Raw genomic sequence first — 19,103 nt, 5'->3', positions numbered from 1 at the left:
TTCTTATATCACCCCATGATAGTCTTAAAAATTAAGTGACATACAGCTATTGGTTTATAACTTCCATTTTCACCTGCCTCTCCTCTGATGAGGAAAAATGGGAAGAAAAGCAAACTCAAAACAAGCAAAACTAGTAATCTCTCTGTCAGCACTAACATTCCTGGAAACTTCCTGAAGAAATTCCACTGCTTTTCTAGGGGATGATGTCATGCGAAGCATCTGTCCACCCCATTACAGATACTAACCTCAAATTCATTGTGCTTAGCCGTAGCAGTGTGTGTAGTCTGCAAGGAGATGTAGCGTCTCACTAGCCTCTCCGCCTCTTGTCCCTGGCCCTTCCAGGTTAAGAGTCTGGTTTTACAAATGTAAAATGTAAGCCTGTTGCTGCGTAACGATCAGTGGAATCCAAACTGGTTTAGATCACTTTTATCACTCCTGTACAATTCAGAATCAGGAAAGATAACATCTTTCCTAAGAGGGGTTTAGAGCTTTTTTTTTTTTTTTTTTTTTACTAGCACTAGGGCCCAATTCTCATTTTTTTCAATAATGAATACTATCTTTGCATCACAAGATCGTAATTCATCCTAAAGCTATTCATCATGGTTGGCCCCCAGACAACCATTGTACAAATGCTGATATGTGTGTGTGAACATTTCTGTTGTCACCTTTGCGAACAAAGAAGAGTCAGGATAAGCTACTAAAGAAAATTACAACATTGAGATACAGATCTTCACCTCATGTCTACTCACTAATTCTGTGATTTTCTATACACTTCAAAAGAAAGTACACATAATTTATAATATATACATGTAATCTTTCTCAAGGAGTCTTTTCTTAATGGAAATACCTCCTTTGACAAAAGTGTCATTTTTTTAATCTTTTGTTAAAGCTAAGATGCATAGAAAAGAAAGAAGATCAACATGAAGGTCATTCTGTATCAGAAATTAAGATGTAATTCTGAAACTTTGGAACTGTGACATACATCTCCAATTGCATAGTGTAATGTCAGTGACCTCCATAATGGCTGTATGTGTTCTCTTAATTACAAAAAGACATCACCGTGGGAATAATCAGTCTAGTTTCTCTGCCTTTAAGCAACACAAAGACCTTTCTCTAGACAAAATCATGAAAAAGTCAAACCTTTTCATTTCAAGACCTTTTGCATTGTGCCACAGACTAAAAGCAATCTGCAACTTGCACACCTACATAGCATTGTTGGCATGTAACACCTACATAAGCAAAATATACTGTTTCACAGTTTGTAGTGGCAGCAACTGCGAAAGTGATTCTATTGAATACACCACCTCCTTTTTCGTAAAATAGATTTTTCCACAAATTACAGAGTCCCTTAAACGTAAAACAAAATTAGTCATATAACTTTACTCTTACAGCATAGTTCATAAGCATGTAATAGATTAATGAATAATTATAATGATGATGATGATGGTAACAAATATCAAAATTTATGAGAAGTATTTTCTCTATAGATATTCCCAGATGAATACTACAGTCAGAATCAGCAGGTTATTTAATTTGCCCTAGATCTTCTCTGTTTTCGTATTCCCACTTGAATAATAAGTTCAGAATCAGCAGGTTATTAGGTTTGCCCTAATTCTAAACTTGAGTCAATGGGACTTCAAACTGATTCCAATGCAAAATGAAAACAGAACCCGTTTTTTTCAGCTATAAGGCACCAAATTTGCTGCTTATTAGGACCTAGCTAAATAGTTTCAGGTTCATAAACAACTCCACAGAATTAAAGAATTCCTGTCATACAATCTTCTTCTTACAGAATGCTGACAGCATACCTTTGTCTCTTGTTTGTTTACAAACTCAAACAAGGCATGACTGAGGCCACCTCCTGCTTTCACCCCCAAATTTCTCATTGAAAATGAAAGAGAATGAAACTTTTCAAAAATGATATGATCATTGACTGGGAGCCAGAGTTCTCCAGTATCCTCAGACATTAAATCTTGGATCATTTTACAGTAAAAAGGCTGACTTTTGTACAGGTGTTGTAATGATGCAAAGGATGAGAACTGTTATGACCATGGGAAGAGCTGAACTGTCAAGGGGAAAGTGGTTGACAGTCGACAAGCTACACCATTTCCAGTATCTAGTCAGACTAATGGAAAGCATGTAATGGCAGACCAGTTGTGCACAAGAAAAAACACATTATTCTAAACACTCAGCTATGGACAGATAGGCAGTAGGAATGGTGGCAACTTCAAAGCCAGCTGATAAGTATCAGTTCTGTGGACTAAAGAGGTTGCACTACAGTAAAGGGAGCTTCAAGTCTTGACTTCCCCTACTAGATCCCTAATAGAAATTCTGATCTTTCAGGTACCTGATGGTCAGGAAGAAAATCCTACCAAAAATCCTGTATGGAGTGTCATTAGTTTAACTTTACAGATGGAGAAACCAAACAGGAGAAGTTTGTGCTTTTTCCTACTTCATTCATTAGTTACTACAGGTATTTTGTGCATTGAAGTGCTTATTGGCTCTACTGAGTAGACCAAGATCCAGGAGAACAGCTAGAGATTAGCCGGAACCCACCACATACAGCTACTTTTTAGTTTGGCAGAAGAGAACCTGAGCTGAAAGATTGAGTTCTACATATATGACAATATAATCCAGGCTGGTAAAGTGCTTGTGATACTCTCAGATACCATCACCACAGTACAGAAGGAGAAAGCGTCATTTGACAGTGTGCGCATCTTTGTGGGAAAAACCTAAATTATTTTGTAAAAGATTAAAATATGATCCCTGGTCAGCGTAGAACTAACTAAAGACATCAAAGTATTACGTACCCTGGCTTTCCTAGTCAATTCTACGTATAACAACACAGTTAAAGGTATGTTTGTTACATTCCAAATCATTCCCTGAAAGAAGTATACTTTGGTCTTTAAAGTTTACTCCTCAGGTACAACATGGTATGCAACACCTCAGAATGCCCTTCACTCTTCTGTAAAATTGTGTGTTTATAAGTGTATACAATTTTCAACTACAGCGCAATAAACTGGACAAAGTATTTTTCCAGAAGCTGGTATGGTTTCATGTTTTCTGAAAGGAACACCAAGCTTTCTGGAAGACAAAACATCATATTAATTTCAACAAGAGAGATGGATGAACCTTTTTGTTTTAAATTACCAACCAATTTCGATATGTTTATTAAAAGAAGCATAAAACCTCAAAGCTGCATACGTTAATGTTAGCCTCTACGTAAAGCTATTTCTATTACAAACTGGTTTTACTTGCTAGCCTGTTTCTCCATTCCTATCCATCACCTAGGTAATGATGATGGGATAAAATTATATGTTCTGTAATCCAAATGTTTTCCCACAACTCCTTGGCTAGCATCTACTGTTAAAAGACTCCTAGGGAGCCAACCTGCAGCTGAGAAAAAAGATCAAGTACAGTGGTCCAAAATGCCTGTAAGCCTTGAAGTGTAATTACATTAAAATATAGACAATTTTATTATACAATTTTGAAATTCTGAATTAATAAGACCAATCTGACACAAGGTCCTATGCTGCTAGATGTAAATTCTTCTAGCATATTGGCATTCTATAATTTGCAACACAGACTTAACATTAACATGGACCCTGCATCTCAGCTAGGCACAAAGGGAAGCAACAACCTCACTATATAAAATATTATTGATCTGGGGTACTAAGATGTATGCTATATGCGTAAGTGGTCTTTTGGAAGTATTTCAATATCAGCATATTGGAAGGACTAGCAATATTCAACAAGTAGTCTTCTTAGAAGATAATATAAAACAGACTGCCAATTCCTAATTCCCAGTGACACCGTATTTAAATCGCTGTGATTTTACACGAGGCAGATATTGAAATCAATATCCTATAATGCTGAATCCTGGTAAACAAAATAATGTATCAAATTGTATTAGGAAAACGATGCAAAGTTCTGCTTTAAACTGACATAAGGATTCTGGTTTCGTACAACTAAATGTGAAGGGCCCAGATTTAACACAGTTTTGAAAGTCTTTGGGATGATTTGATTATCTGCCCTCAAGATTCTACTCTGACAACAAAGTCACTGTTTAAAAATATTAAATAAAATTAAAACACTTATTGTTAAATTAATCAAATAATTGGTAAATACAACAGAACCTTAGTGTAATCTCTAGTGGATTTCTAGCCCTCCTCCTAAATCAACATCACCCCAGGGGCCATTGGCACTGACAAGAAATTCAGCATGCAGAAGAAATAGAGATCATGTAATAGAGATGCGTATTGTAGATAAAGATTCTGAAGTGTAAATCAAAAAGAAAGTTTTGCTCACAGTATTTACTAGCCCCAAGTATATTCAGCTAACTGTTCAAGAAGGATAAAGACCATGGTGGCCACTCTGTGTTGACTACAGGCACTGAGTTCAACACCATCTCTTTGCACTCAAACACATATCTTGCAAAAGGTAATTAATGCCAAGATATGTTTATATGTTTTATTCAAGGCATAAGAGAATTAAATGACTTAAAATGTGAAAAATTTCAAAAATATATAAATATTGGATGACTTTTTGAAAAGTTAACATGAAGAAGCAAATATGCACAACAAAGATTGATGTAATATATTCAGAACCCAAACAAACAAATCTAAATGCTGGCTAGCCTGAGACATCTGGAATTCACTTCCTTAAAAAAAAAAAAATAAAAAAAAATCACTTTCACAGTTCAAACCATAGCTGGCATCAACTTCTGAATATCTGACAAGGAAGAATATCTCTTACAGTGAACAGCTGCACGAACAGTCCTCATTTTTCTCACAAAACAGAAACTCAGTAGAACAGTTAAAACAAAACATGTCCTAAACAGGAATACTTTGAATTCACAGACTAATTGTCTCTATAACACGCTAATATTGAGGCAAGTAGGCAAGCTATATTTTAAAAAGATAAATTATCCTGTATGCAATTTTTTCAAGCAGTTACAGATATAGGAAAGCAGAAGGGCATGAAGTGACAAGAAGCCAGGGTCAGTGAGAAACTGCTCCCAAATCAAAGTGTGTTCTGTGGGTTTTATTTCCTCCTTCAGAAGGAGGAAATATCTGCCTATTTTCTCAGACAAGATGCAGGACAAGGTTATTTTTATATAAATGAGGATGAAAGGAAAATTATATATGTATGTATTTGTGTAAATCCAGAGGGTCACTATGTTATTAATTTAAAATAGGTCTTTTGTTCTGAAATTTTAATGTAAGGCGCAAAATGAGAGGAGGAATATGGAGGCTCACTGATATGAATCACATATTCTCCCTACCTTCTAGGACCCTGCCTTAATTGACTAAAAATCTGATTTTAAAGATCAATCTTTTTAATGAACAGCTCTCCCTGTCATAGAATCAAGCCATACCAATTTGAGTCATTTCAGGGAATAATATAATTTTCACTGAATAGAAGATTGTGATGTATGTCAAAAAATTATCAGAAAATTGATATGGCAATCAGGGTTTATTTTAATGTTAGTCTTATTCCTAGCAAAATTTATTATAATTTTGTGTATTTTTTCCTTCTACTGAATAACTATCATTATGTGAAATAATATTCCCTTGCCTGTTTCAGTACCAAATAGAGATTTTTCTTTTCTCCCTTAGAAGGCTCTTGTACTGTCTTTACTCATAAGCACATGGACTCTTCGACAACAGAACTGCTACAGATCATATCCTTCTGTGCTGTGGACTACACACCCTTGGTACTCAAGCAGAACTCCAGTCCTTTTTCTGTGATTCATGCCAAAGCTCCCACTGAAGAGAGTTTAGATCCTATTCAAACAAAGGGCATTGCTGAATGCAATAAATCTGACTCTTTTCTAGCTTACACTGTTCTTACACTGGTGTAGTTCAGACAACATAAATGAAGCTACTCCTGATTTAGACAGGTACGAGAACAGTTAAATCTACTGGGAATGACTTATATTACTATGGGTTTTCCAAAACAAACAAACTTGGTTAAACTTCATTCTTATAAGAAAATCTTACCTCAGAAAAAAATTACTGAGATTTGCAAAAATGAAAAATCTGAAAAAAAACCCCAAAACAACAAACCCAAAAGAACCATACCGGATTTTTTCCTGGCTATAACTTAAGTTCTATTAAAAATTGCATCCTAAGGCTTGAAACTTTGACTCTAAATCAATTATTTCTCTCTCTCAAATGTGCAAGTCAGGATAGAAAATTTTGGAAAGGTTTTCTGTGCTGGTGGTGATTCCTAAAGTCCTCATTATGCTGTAGGACTCTGTCTGACCAGACTGCAGAGATGAAGCAGCACACTAAATCCAAGCCAAAAAAAAAAAAAAAAAAATTATAAAAAAAATCCAAGGAAAATAGAATTTAATTACCATCCTTCACCTTTACAGAAAAGGTATTAACTAGGACATGTGGTTACAATTTCAGATAAAAATGGAAATTTGGGGATTTTCCCCATCTAAACCATTTTTAGTCAAAAAGCAAAACAAGAGAAAGAGTGAAAACTCAAAAGATGCCTCCAGATCATTGCAGTCAGAGATGATCCTCCATCCTTCAGCAATGGCAACCTCTTACGAAGGTTTGTGGGAAATTTACACATTCTAGGAACAAAAGATCAAAACTCAACAGCATCATTTCTATGTTGGCTATAAAGAACTAAACAATAGCCAGGGTTTCTTTCTTGGCAGACATAATGGGTTTTACTTGTCCTTCTGCCTTTTCTATTTCTTAGAATATTAAATCATTTATAAAACAGTTCAATATCTTTGGTAGCACGTATGAGTAGCTACTAACCCTTCATCAAAACCTGACTGATGGGAATTTCAGTTACTAGCTTTTCTCAATCAACAGATATAAACTGTAGGACTAGTTCCATTTATACTGCTATCAGTGGAAATGTTGCCTCCTGTTTCAAACGAAATCAGAATCTGAATACTTAATGATCGTCTCTTGAGAGAGTATACTAAAATTATAAGTCTTGTTATTATTTTATAAGGCTCCTTAGTGGTCAAAGGACACGCGAGGGGAATCTTGATCTCACTGAGACCAATTGTAAAACCACCAGTACTTGAATGAAGCCAGCATTTTACCCTAAATTTGGGGGATTCTAAATATTATTTTGAGTCTCCTCTTCTTACAAGCTCTATACAATTTTTAATATATATAAACATATATATGTATTTAAATAACATCCCAAAATAAAAATGTTCCTTAAAAATAGCTATTGCACTTATTATGTAAAGATAAAATTTTCTCTGACTGATATTACATGCACATGTTCAAAATAACTTCAAATAAACAAACTATGTTTTAATATAAAGGGCCTATAAATATATAATAATATATACATGGCCATTGTTGCTTTAACCAAGCTGCTACACCTCATAATTTTCTTTCTGGTTTATAATAGGGCCTAACTCAAAGATGCTAAGACAATGCAATATTTTACATACACCTATATATTATGTAGTACCACATATTAAAAATTTACATCCAAATACTAAATCCATTGATATGATCTTACCTAATATAAAAAATACTTCATTTTACTGTTTCTGGGACTATGTGCTATTGAAAGTACAAACGTCTTATTTTCTGAAACTATAGTTTGCTGTTTACTTATTAAAAATTATTTTAAAACGCTAATAGGGTTTGAATTTTTTCTTTTACGAATGGCAGATGAGAGATAAACAGCTGATAAATTAAAAAGGATGCAGAATGACTGTAGTGTTTTGAGTATTGACACTAAGGACAGAAGGTGTTACATAATAAAGCACAGTCACAAATGATGTTTTCTTTCTTATAATGAGTGAAATCTGATAGAAATGCTAAAGGCAGATTATTCAGCCATAAATGTCATGCAGCCACTCAGTGAAGATCTTCATTTGGCCTTGATAATACCCTGTTTATGTTTACCTTTTACATTCTAAACTTAGGTCTTTGCTCTACAATTTTGACATGAAGATTATATTTTCCCTTGATACATTTGCTCTTATTTCACTCCTATACCTTTATGTCCTGTTCTAGGTACACAACATAAGTAATTTCTATGCTTAAGGAGCTGCAAGCAATGGTACATTTACTAGCAAAATAATAATAAAAAAAGAGTCCTACATGCATCTGCAAAGTAAATGTTCACACTCCTTCCATTCGCCAAAAACAATGGGCACTGAATATGAATCATGTTTTACCCAGTGATTTATCTGTAGATGGGATTCAGGAAACTGCTGTTTTTCTAAGCTCCCTCTTCCTTGGTAAAACTATTCAGTAATTTTGTGGTCTTGGAGCATGTACTTCCCCCTTGTTCTTTTGTATTCTCCCTGTCTGACTGGCACGGTGAATTGCTAAATACGTTGCAAAGCAGTACCGTTCACATTCGTGAAAAAACATAATCCTCCGTTTAATCCCCCTCCTCCCCGGCAACAATTTAAGGAATTCACAGATAAATCACTGATTTTGTTTCAACGACATAGCAGAGGCAAATATCAAATACAAAGTGGACTCTGGGTCTCCCCTGCCCTACAAAAATAAACCCAGGCACTTAATCCAGTAAAATTCTCCCCAGCGTCACTTTCCCTGCTCCCGAAATTAATTGCCACCAGCTGCTTGTGACAAGCGTGCCCGTCTCCTCCCTCGACTCCAGCCAAGCGTGATGCCGGCCACCCCCTCCCAACCGGGTGACAGCCGGTACCCGGGACCCGTCTTTCCTTTGCCCGGGACAACCCCAAATCGCACCCCGCCTCTGGAAGATGCCCAAATAACCTCCTCCTCCTCCTCTTCCTCCTCTCGCCCAGCCTCGCAGAGAGCAGAAGAGTGATGGCAACCATGGTCGGCCACAGAGACACGTGGAGGGCAGGGAAGGGAAGGCGGAGAAGAGGGGAGCCGGGGACGCGGCGGAGAGGGAGAAAAGGAGGGAGGGAGGGAAGGAGGGAGGGAGGGAGATCCACTCATACAGATGAAACTCCATGCAGGCCTGGCCTCCTACCCGTCCCCTCCGTGGAGCGATGGGGAGGGGGGTGGTGGGGCGAGCTGAATGGCACCTTACCTTCGCTGCAGTCCTTCCCCCGAAAGCCTGTTTGGGAGCAGTCGCAGACGGCCTGGTCGTTGAGCACGGAGCAGACACCCCCGTTGAGGCAGACGTCCTCCCTGGCGCACAGGCGGCTCTGCTCGTCGTCCAGCCGCACCTCCTGGCTCTCCACCGGCGACGCCTGCGTGTAGTTGACTCGGACGTCTGTTATCCAGCCCTTGAAGGGCTCCCGGTCCTTGACAGAGGAGAGCGTCAGCTTTAGCGTCGCCGACCGCAGCTCTGGCGGGAGCCCCCCTAAGAAGAGGCCGCTGAAGACAGTCATGTCCCGCCGCTTGGACTTCACCTCCACCCACTTGGCCTCGGCCCGGTCGATGATCAGGGTCGTGTTCTTGAAGTGGCGGCGGATGACGACGGCGTGCCAGAGGTTGTCGTTGACCGCCGTGTCGGAGAGCAGGGTGGCGGGCTCGGCGCAGAAGATGGAGAAGCTGAGCTGCAGCCGCCCGCCCTGGGTGAGGATGAGCTCCAGGAAGTCGCAGAAGCCCTCGTCGTCGAAGTAGAGCACCAGCCCGCTGGAGCTGCGCGTCTTCATGTTGAAGCTCATCTCGCTCTCGCAGCAGGCGTTCCACTTGGGGAAACGGGTCCACTGGCCCTCCGCCCCCGGGAACTCCAGCCCGCTGCCCAGCTCGGCCCAGCAGCCCAGCAGCAGGGCCAGCCAGAGCAGCAGGCAGCCCCCGTGCCGCACCAGCGCCGCCCCCATCCTGCGCGGCCTGGGGCGGGCGAGCGGGGCGGCAGGGCCGGCGGGGGGCGGCGCTGGGGCCCCGGTGGCAGACAGGGTAAAATCTTGCCGGGCACCGGCCGCGCTGGGAGGTTCGGACGCGCTCACCCCCGCCCCGGGAGCGGGGGTCGCTGCAGGGGACTCCCCGGGGCGGGGGGCTGTGAGTGCCCCACGGGACGGGGTCGGGCGCGGGATGGGGTCGGGAGTCGCCGGAGGGGACCCGCGGTTGGGGGAAGGCGCCGTTGGGGTCTCTTCACTGGTCGGCCGGGCTTCGCAAAAGGTGTCCAGGGGCGGGTGAGTCAGCAGAAATTTTCCCCAAAGCCAACATTACCAAACCGGGAGAAAAACCAAGATCGGTGGCAAAACCCTCCTCCAAGCGGATCCACCAGCTCGGCAAGACTGTAGCAATATCCCGGCACGTGCGCGCCTCTTTTTACATCCTCTCCGCCAGCTGTAGTTTCCCAGGAAGCCAATTACCGATCCCAGCGCTGCCTCCCTAGGACGGATCCTCTTGTCAGATCACGGACTGTCTGCCATGGTGCTAGAGCAGCGTCAGCAGACGACAGGACTCATCGCTCGTGGTTTCCTGAGCTGCCTCAATCCCAATGGGGTTGAAACCCAGAAGCTGTCAAACAGCCGAGTGGCTACTTGACATGCAAAGCCTGACAGCTCCTCTTCTGTTTGCTTGCAAAAGGCCAAGGCTAAGATCCAGGGGGGTGATTTTCCTCTATTGTTTTTGTTTCTAATCTGCAAGGAATTGAAACAGAATAATAAGAAATGACGACTAATAACACGTCCAATCATAAAGTTGATCAATAGTGGACATTTGTGATTAGTTTTTTCATTTCAGCTGCTGTTTGACGTTAGGAAAATGAACTGCTGCTGTAATTCTGGAGTTACTGAGATATCATAACTTGCAGCGCTAAACCTAAATCTTAATGCATATGCTTATACTAGATTACATTTTTATGGTATAATCTATACATAAATTACTTACCTTTCCAAAACTTTCAAATATTTTAGTAGCACATTTTATTATTACAAGGACGATGTTCAAAAGAAAAGGTGGTGTTTAGTCTACAATTTGTTTTATTGTAATTTATTTAAGGAAATATCAGCACCTGTGAAGCTACAGGGTCCTATTCATGCAGACGATGCTACCAAGCCCAGTTCTAGCTCTTTCCAATACAGCTCAAAACCATATAAAGTGGATGGAGCTCCCAGCAGGAACTGGCAGGCTTCACTGTACGCGGCACACCTACTGGTTTATTTTCACGGGGTGAGGAAGAATTGCAATGGTTTCTTAGAAGGCTTTTTGAAAATTTCAAACCGCATTTTTCTCTGCCACCTGGTTTCTTTTGCTGCTGATACTCTCTGTTATGGCAGGGAAAATCCAATTCAAGCCAGCTCTGATGTTGACATTATTCACAATGCAGATCAGCTAATCCCAGGTGTTAGTCCTCTGAAATGGGTTGCAGTATTTTATGTATGTTTACTCAGCTGCCCTTATTTAAGAGGACAACTCCTCATTTTAAAAATAATATATATGCCACAGTTCACTCTCTTCCTCTGAAGAGGTCTCTGCATTCAAAGCATTTCAGCAGAGAGGCTCCCCTCTCTGCTTTTCTCCCCCAAGCCGCTGTATCTTTTCTGGAAGGTGTGTATTAGCAGATCTCTCCTGATGGAGGAGAGGATCTCCAACACCTCCCTCACCCACCACTTCCCCATCACCTCCCTCCCATTTCTTAGCCAGCAGCACTCAGGCAGGCAGAATATCATGTCCAGAGCTGCCGCCAAGCCCTTTGCTGGTCTGGTCTGTGTGTCTGTCTGTCTGTGCGTGGGGAGAGGGGGCAGAGACGAGCCTGCCAGGGCAAAACCTGCTTTAAAACAGGCACACACCTCAGCTTCCTGCACCTGACACGTTCAGAGCTGCTAAGTCACCTCCTACTCTCTCTTTATATTTCATTTCATTCCTCCAAACGTCAACACGTTTATTTTTACTATTTGTCACACGCGAGGTGGGCAAAAGCAGCAAAAGAGAGGCAAGGAGAAGCCCCAAACTTCGCAGCGGGCGGAGGCCAGTCATGCCCAGGCAGCACCGGGCAGCACAGAACCCCCGGCTTTCCCCCCCCAGCCCCAGCCCCGTGCCCTAGAAGCCCCCCCCCCCGCCCCAGCAAGAACCACCTCTCCCAATACCGCTACCGGCCGAGAGATTTCCAACAGCTCCTCTGCAAAACGCGGGACAGCCCCCCCCAGCTCCTCCAGGGACCCGGTAACCCCTTTTGGGGGATTTGGGGGGTTTGGGTTTTTTTTTTGGCGGGGGGGTACGGCTGGGATTGCGGCCAGGGGCGACTCTGGCTTGCGGCACCGCGCCGAGCCGCCGCTCCGGTTTCAGCACCAAGAACAGCTCCGCCCTCCGCGGCCCGACGGGGCGGCGGCGGCGGCGGCCGGTCCCCGGTTCCCCGCACTCCGGTCCCCGCTTCCCGCACCCCGGTCCCCGGTTCCCCGCAGGAACGAACGGCCCCGCCGCTGCGCCCAGGGAGTTGGGTTAGTGGTGGTGGTAGGGTGTCCCCCGCGGCCCGCAGCCTCCGCACCGGTGTAAGGGTTTGGACACGAGTGGGAGAGCCCGTGTGGGTGCACCGGGGATGGGGGGGGGGGGGGAGTTGCGGGTGGGCGAGGGGGTCCCGCTGAGGCGGAGGGGTGCGGAGAGCCGGGTGCTGCTGGGAGACACGGCGTTGCGTGGCCGGGGGGGTGGTGTGAGAAATGACTTGGGGGAGGGAGGGTCCGGGGTGCGGGGGGGGGGGGGGGGGGATGCGTGGGGAAGAGGTGCGGGGGGTGCGTGTGTGTGTTCACGAAGGTTACCGGGGAGCTAGGGCTGGGCTGGTCACTCGGGGGAAGCGGTGGACAGGGGGGGAAAGGCGTGAGGTGCCGTGGGGACGGGGGAGGGGGGGGGGGCGCGGGGGCCGCACGGAGGGGAGCAAGGTACGCGGCGGGGGGGGGGGGGGGGGGGCGGGCGTCGCGGTTGCGTGAGCGCAGGGCGCCGGCAATCCTTGCGTGGGGAGGGGGGGGGGGGAGGAAGGAGGGAAGGAAGGGGTCTGCCACTGTGCATGGGGTGCACGGGTGGGAGGGTGCCCGGAGACCGTGGGGGGAGCGGGGAGGCGGGGGGGGGGGGGGGGGGGGAGCCGGGCAAGGACACGCGTGTGAGTGTGAGCGTGTGTGCCAGCGCGATCCCCACAGGTGTCCGCGGAGAGCCGCCGAGCGGGGATCCCACCCCGAGAGCATCCCTGCCCGCCGGCTGCGGCGCCCGCCTTCCCCGCTCACACACACACACACACACACACAGCAGCAGGAGAGAGAAAGAGAAAGGGAAAAGAGAAAAAAAAAGAAAGCAGGGAAAAAAAGGAAAAAAAGAGAGATGGAAAGACTGAAAAAGAAAGAGGAAAGAACACCCCCCCCCAAAAAAAAACCCCAAACAAACAAAATAATTGCTTATTTATCCCTGCCGATATCATTCACACCCTGTCAATAAACAGCACAGTCTTGTTTAGTCATTTCCAAAGCTGAGGGACACTTTCATTCTCGGAAGAGGACAATTTATTAATATATATCTCTCTCAAATGGGCTCTTAAGTACCAGACATCCCTCCCAGCAACATATAGGTGTATACACATGTATGTAGTGAGAAATATACACAAACCAACATAAATGTAGCTATCGCATTCAGTGCCTCACCAATGAATTAATATGCTTCCCCCACCCCTCTACAACCATTTTTTTTTCCCCTCAAAAATTATGATTTAGTCACAGGTGCCCCGATTGAGCCTTTTCAAATTAGAAAAAGAGAGAGAGAGAGACACCCATAGGTCAATAAATCCTTAATTAATGCCAGGTCGGTTGGCAGGCACAATCCTTGGCGGAATCCTTATTGTATAAAATACACAGCATTGTCTCTGGGTGCGGGGAAGACCAGAGAGTTCACAAATTACCGAATGAAATAAAAGGATCTGAAAAACAACCTTGCTGCAGCCAAAGGGAGAAGCGCTCTAATTCAAAAGCAGACTTAACAGCATCGTTAATCTTTTCCTTTCATTTCTACGTAATTTCTAGAACCAAATTCTTTCCTAAGCGGCTGGAATGATCGATGTTGCTACCCTCCCGGTCTGCAGATGTATTTATTTTAATATGCTTATGATACGATTTCTACCCCTTCGAAAATGCCTACCATCAGCAGGAACCCGAACAGTTTCAAACACATACAAGGAAGCCGGGTGCCCTCTTTCTTCTGGCTCACAACAGAAAATGTCCCAAATTATCAATGCACTTCCTGCACAAACCCCCTCGCCTCTGCCACCCCGCCGCTGAGAAATAACAACAATATTGCGATATTCCTTCCCCTCGCTGCCCCGGCTTCGCGTTTCACCGGGGCACCTCACGCCAGGGAAAACATGCAGTAGGTGAATTTTATTCCTTAAGTCCCCCAGACCCCCCTCCCCTCCTCCTCCTCCTCCTCTCCGCCTTTGCGAGGGATAATAAATTACCGCAGCCAACCTTTAACTTCTCCCTCCGCTCCACCATCTCCTCTTCCTCGCCATCTACCTCTCCACAACGCCGCACGCAAACCCACCAGCCTCTCGCACCTCCTCCTTCCTCCTCCTCCTCCTCTTCCTCCTCCTCCACCGCGGCAAAGCCAACCTCGTTCTTCCGCGCCCCCCCTCCCTCCCTTCCCCTGCGGACTCTCCTTACCTGCGCGGGTGGGGGGGGGGGGAAGGAAATACCGCGGAACGGACGCGGGGCAGGCGCGGAGCTGCCTGCCCGGGGCTGCCTCTGCCGCTCAGCCGACGGAGCGGGCGCTGCTGCGGGTGCGCGGTGGCGGCGGGCGGGGGCGGCCGCCGGGAGCGCGGAGGGGAGGGAAGGGGGGGGGGCGGCGCCGCCGCGTGACGCCGCCGCGCCCGTCTGCCCGCCGGGGGCGGTGCCGCGCTGGCTGCAGGCCACGCCCGGCCACGCCCCGCCACGCCCACACCCCCCCTTTCCGCGGCTTCCCCTCCAACCTCCTCCGCGGGGGACGGTGGGGGAGCGTTGGGTGCTCCGGGGAGGGGGTTGATGGACGTGCTCGCTGCTGGGGGGGTTGCACGGGAGTAATGGCTGCAGGGGTGAAACACCAGCTAAAACTCTTCCTTTGCACGTTTTTGGGGTTTATTTTTTCGTGTATGTGTTTGCTTTTTGTTGTTGTTGTTATTTTCTTCCCCAGAACTGAAGCTCGGCGGATTCTGCGCAGCCTGTGGGCAGACGGAGGTGTAGGCTTGCGATGGGAGCGCACCCAAGGTCTAGGTCTACAACCGCAGGAGAAGCGTTCGGGAAAGCCTGGCCGCTCTCTGGCGTAGCGTTTAAACTTGTCTGACTGTAGGTTGCCTCCAAATGGTCACAAGCTATTAGACAACCATAGAATCACAGAATTGTTTAGGTCGGAAAAGACCTTTAAGATCATCGAGTCCAACCGTCAACCCAACACCACCATGCCCACTAAACCATGTCCTGAAAATTGAAGCGAGATTGAAGGCTTCTCAAGATCTTTGGGTTTAGCTGCATGAAAAGTATTTGATCATGCCAAACGTACTCAGTTTTGTCTATCGATTGGCCTCCTAACTTTGTATTCCGTGGCCTACGAAAAGTGAGGAATTGATTGGAAGCAATTTGCATGTAGCCTTAGCCAAGGTCCTGGCAACTTTTGAAAATACAGAGTGATGTTTGTCACACCAAGAGTCACAAAAGCACTCCAGTATTGGGCATCCCAGAATTTTTTGAGATTCATCTGCGCAACCATACTTTTTGTTGTCCAGGGTGTGAATGTAGCAACTTAGTTTTGAACTGAAACTTCAGAAATAAGTGTTAAAAAAAAAAAAAAAATCCATTCTCACACCGCAGTCCCAGAGGAGTTAGCCTTATGATTTTTTTTTTTTTTAATGAAACAGGCTTCCTCACAGATGACAAGTTTGATGAGGTAACCAAGCAACATGTTAAGTAATCAGAATAAAAGCTTGCTAGATATGCAACGTATCTTCAGTACTTACAGCATAATCAGACATCCCTTTTGTTCAGCCGGGTGATATCCATATCCAGTTATTTTCAAATAGAGAGAGAATTCCTCTTGACAGTTCTAGTAACTCGACCCGTGCAAACAGAGCAAGGAGCAAATATCTCTTCTGCTGTGAAAAGCATATAAATTGTAGGCTGCAATATGATAAGTGATACACATTTTTAAAGGAGCAAAATTGTAACCTGATAGTATTTTGTGTGTGTGTGTGTATCTAATGTAAAAACTAGTATTTTCTAACTGTGGCCTTATTTTCATTATCCTCATGGTGAACGCATGGTAAAGCTCCTTACGCTCTTAGACGGGGAGTGTCAAAGCCAAAGCCCAATCCTCTGTGGAGGTGCTGGCACAGGTGGAGGATTCTTCTGCCTTCAAACTGAGGGACAGTTCAGTTATTCCAGCAGTAGCCAGGGGATGTTCACGTTCCTCTAAATCTGTAGTAAGAAGCCTGCCACAGTGAGGGGAGGGCTGGCAAGAGCCTACATAGAAATAAAGCAATGAGATGTTAAGTGAGCCAGGAAGGTACAGGGAGATTTAGGGAGAATACAATTTCCTTAATTTAATGCTGGTTTTTGGCTAAGTTTTAGAAGAATGTATTACTTTTGTCATTCTCAGCAATTGTTGCAGCATATGGTGTCATAGTTGATTCATTCTGAAGCAGCACAAAAAAAAAAAAAAAAGAGGAAGGAAAAAAAAACCCCTTGTGATTTCCAAACCATCTCTCTTTGTAGGTCTTTCAGCTTGACAAATGTATGGAATATCTTGTAAGAAGCACATGGCCTTACAGAAACCTGACTTTCTTCCGCATAAATTAATGTTCTGTGTTATACCAAAATATTTGCAGATTTTGAAAAGTAAAGAGATAAAAGCAGCAATGATATTCTTGGAAACAAACCAATCATATTTTCTGTCAGAGAGAATGCAGTACATTATCCAACTTGCAAGTCTGAGACCTTTTGGAGGGATGTGTATTGTCAGAACAAAGTGCCTTTGAGTCATTAAAAAGTACATATGTGAAATTGTCCAACAGTTGTAATTTCAAATAAGAGATTTGTTGGCAAGCTGAAGTGAATGCTGGAGCTGTCTCTGAGGCACGCACATGCAATTGGCATGGCTGTCAGAGCTAATAAAAAAGGAAGCAACCAGTCAAGGAGGTGCAGAAGAAATAAGAATGATTCTGCTGAGAAAAAAAAAAAAACAACAAAACAAACAAAACCCACAATTAAAATCAAACTAAAGGTGCTTCCAGAGAACACTGGTTATCTGGGCAGACATGAGAAAGATAGGAGAAGGGAGAAAGTTATTTCTGGGACAGAGACAGCAGGAACTGTTTTAAAGATTTGAAAGAGAGAAAACCTGTTTCTTTGCTGAAGTGGTCCAGGGTAACGTTCAATAATGGGGTGGTTAGATATTGGGGGTATGTCAAAGCTCTCTTCTGGTTATAATCACTCCACATATGCCTGACATCTTTCCCTTGAGAAGAGCTTCAGACCCACTAGAAAGCTGACCCTTTGCATGTTTGAATAACAAGTTTTTTTAGAGGACAGCCAGTAACATTTTTTTGAACAATTCAGGAATACCTTTTGAACTTGGTCCAAAGTGAAGAACAGACAGGATGACATAGATGTATAGCAGACCTAACGGAGTGGTATGCAATTGTCTCTATCTGCATACAGCCAGTGAGCTTGAAAGAAATATCAAGGAAGAAAGGTATAATTTCTGCCTGTTAATTGCCATATTACTGAGCAATGTCAGCTGCCGGTGAAGAAAGTATGGGTAAATCTAAAGTAAGAAGAAATTAGAAGATACCTGTCTTGGAAGAAAGACAGAAAGTTACATAGGTCCTCACTCGCTCAATTCAAACTAATTGAAGAAAATTTCCCTTGAAGTAAAAGAGAGAGAAACAAAACTGCATGGTTCCACAAAATGAATTGCAGCAAATAATCAAATACAGTGCTGGAGGTATTTGACTGAGACGTATGTTTGAATTCAGAAAGTGGAACTGAGACGCAACTAACTGCATGTGGATAGCATTTGATAGTTTCTCTAGATAATGCATTTTTGGAGCTAGCTTATACCTAACTTTGGAGGATTAAGGTGTTAAAAACTTGCTTAAAACCAATTCTGAATGGATGAATAATAAAGTAAAAGAGCATACTTATGAGGATTTAAAATATTTATTGACCTTATACCCAGTACTGGCATTTAATGATATTTCCAAGTCTTCTGCTCTTTCAGAAGGTATCGGCTGTGTTTAGTGGTATAATATTCTAGTCATGAAGAGAAGATTGGAGACTCAGATAGTTATAGGTGTAACGTGTGTATACGTTATAGGTCTATAACGTGTAAGCATATCAGAGGATCGGAAGACTTTTGTGGACTCTTGGTAAGTTCAAAATCTCAGCTGAGCACAAATCATTTCAAGGCTTACACATGTTTTTCCTTGGACATAACTGCTCCTTTGTGTACTGTAATATTGAAAACTTAACATGAAACATGTTCAAGAGAATTTAATAGTAATAAGTAACATCTTGCTGAAGATCCCCATTTGATCCCTAAGACTAAAATCTTGGGATGATTCAGAGATTAATGTGGATGCCATTTTTTTGGCTTGGTAGCTTCATTGCAGGGAATTGCTTAAAGCACTAAGAAAAACAGACCTGTTTAATAGTTGAAAGCATAAATATAGATGGTATCTACATATATGAAATATGTGGGAGACATTGAATTAAAAGTTTTATTACTTATCAGGAGTTGTATATTCAACCTGTGGGTTTTTTTCATTAAACGAGAGGACAACTTGATGAGTGTGGAGATAATCATATTTCTACAACATAATCATCATAGAGGAAAATGTAGCGTGAAGAATACAGTAGCTACCAAGACCTCAAAAATCCTCAAAGTGCATTTAAAAAGACATCAGTAGTGACAAAAACCTATAGTTTGATGGCTCTAAGTCTCAGAGCTGAAGACACAGGACACTTTCACACATACCAGTTCTAACTCCTGTTGTGCACAACGCTTGACTGATGGGCACAGCAGTACACATCGCCAGGAGAAATTTATAATGAAAGACCCCATATTAGCTCTTCTGAGCTGTACGGAAACTCATTTATCAGCTAGCCCTGTTGATGAATCTTCAATGGGTTTTGGAACAGATTATGATATGACAAAAGTAGCAATGGTTTTCTCACTGAAGCTCCATGAAGAAAGTCGAAGTGG

The 19,103-nt window shown here is 43.7% G+C and overlaps 1 protein-coding gene across 28 annotated transcripts in view; it reads right to left on the bottom strand.

The window, feature by feature from the left end:
* NRXN1 (neurexin 1) overlaps nt 1–9,909 on the bottom strand; it is a 715,706-nt gene extending 705,797 nt beyond the window's left edge. For all 28 annotated transcript variants that reach the window (XM_069799889.1, XM_069799890.1, XM_069799901.1 and 25 more), the window contains exon 1: nt 9,034–9,909. In XM_069799889.1, coding sequence (XP_069655990.1) covers nt 9,034–9,772 — 739 coding nt within the window. In that variant the 5' untranslated portion in view covers nt 9,773–9,909. The remainder of the gene's footprint in view (nt 1–9,033) is intronic.
* Between the last annotated feature and the right edge of the window lie 9,194 nt (nt 9,910–19,103).

This window comes from Haliaeetus albicilla, chromosome 13 (assembly GCF_947461875.1).
Source record: "Haliaeetus albicilla chromosome 13, bHalAlb1.1, whole genome shotgun sequence".
NCBI classification, from domain to species: domain Eukaryota; kingdom Metazoa; phylum Chordata; class Aves; order Accipitriformes; family Accipitridae; genus Haliaeetus; species Haliaeetus albicilla.
Note: the sequence above shows the minus strand (reverse complement) of the source record. Positions and strands in the feature narration are given on the sequence as shown.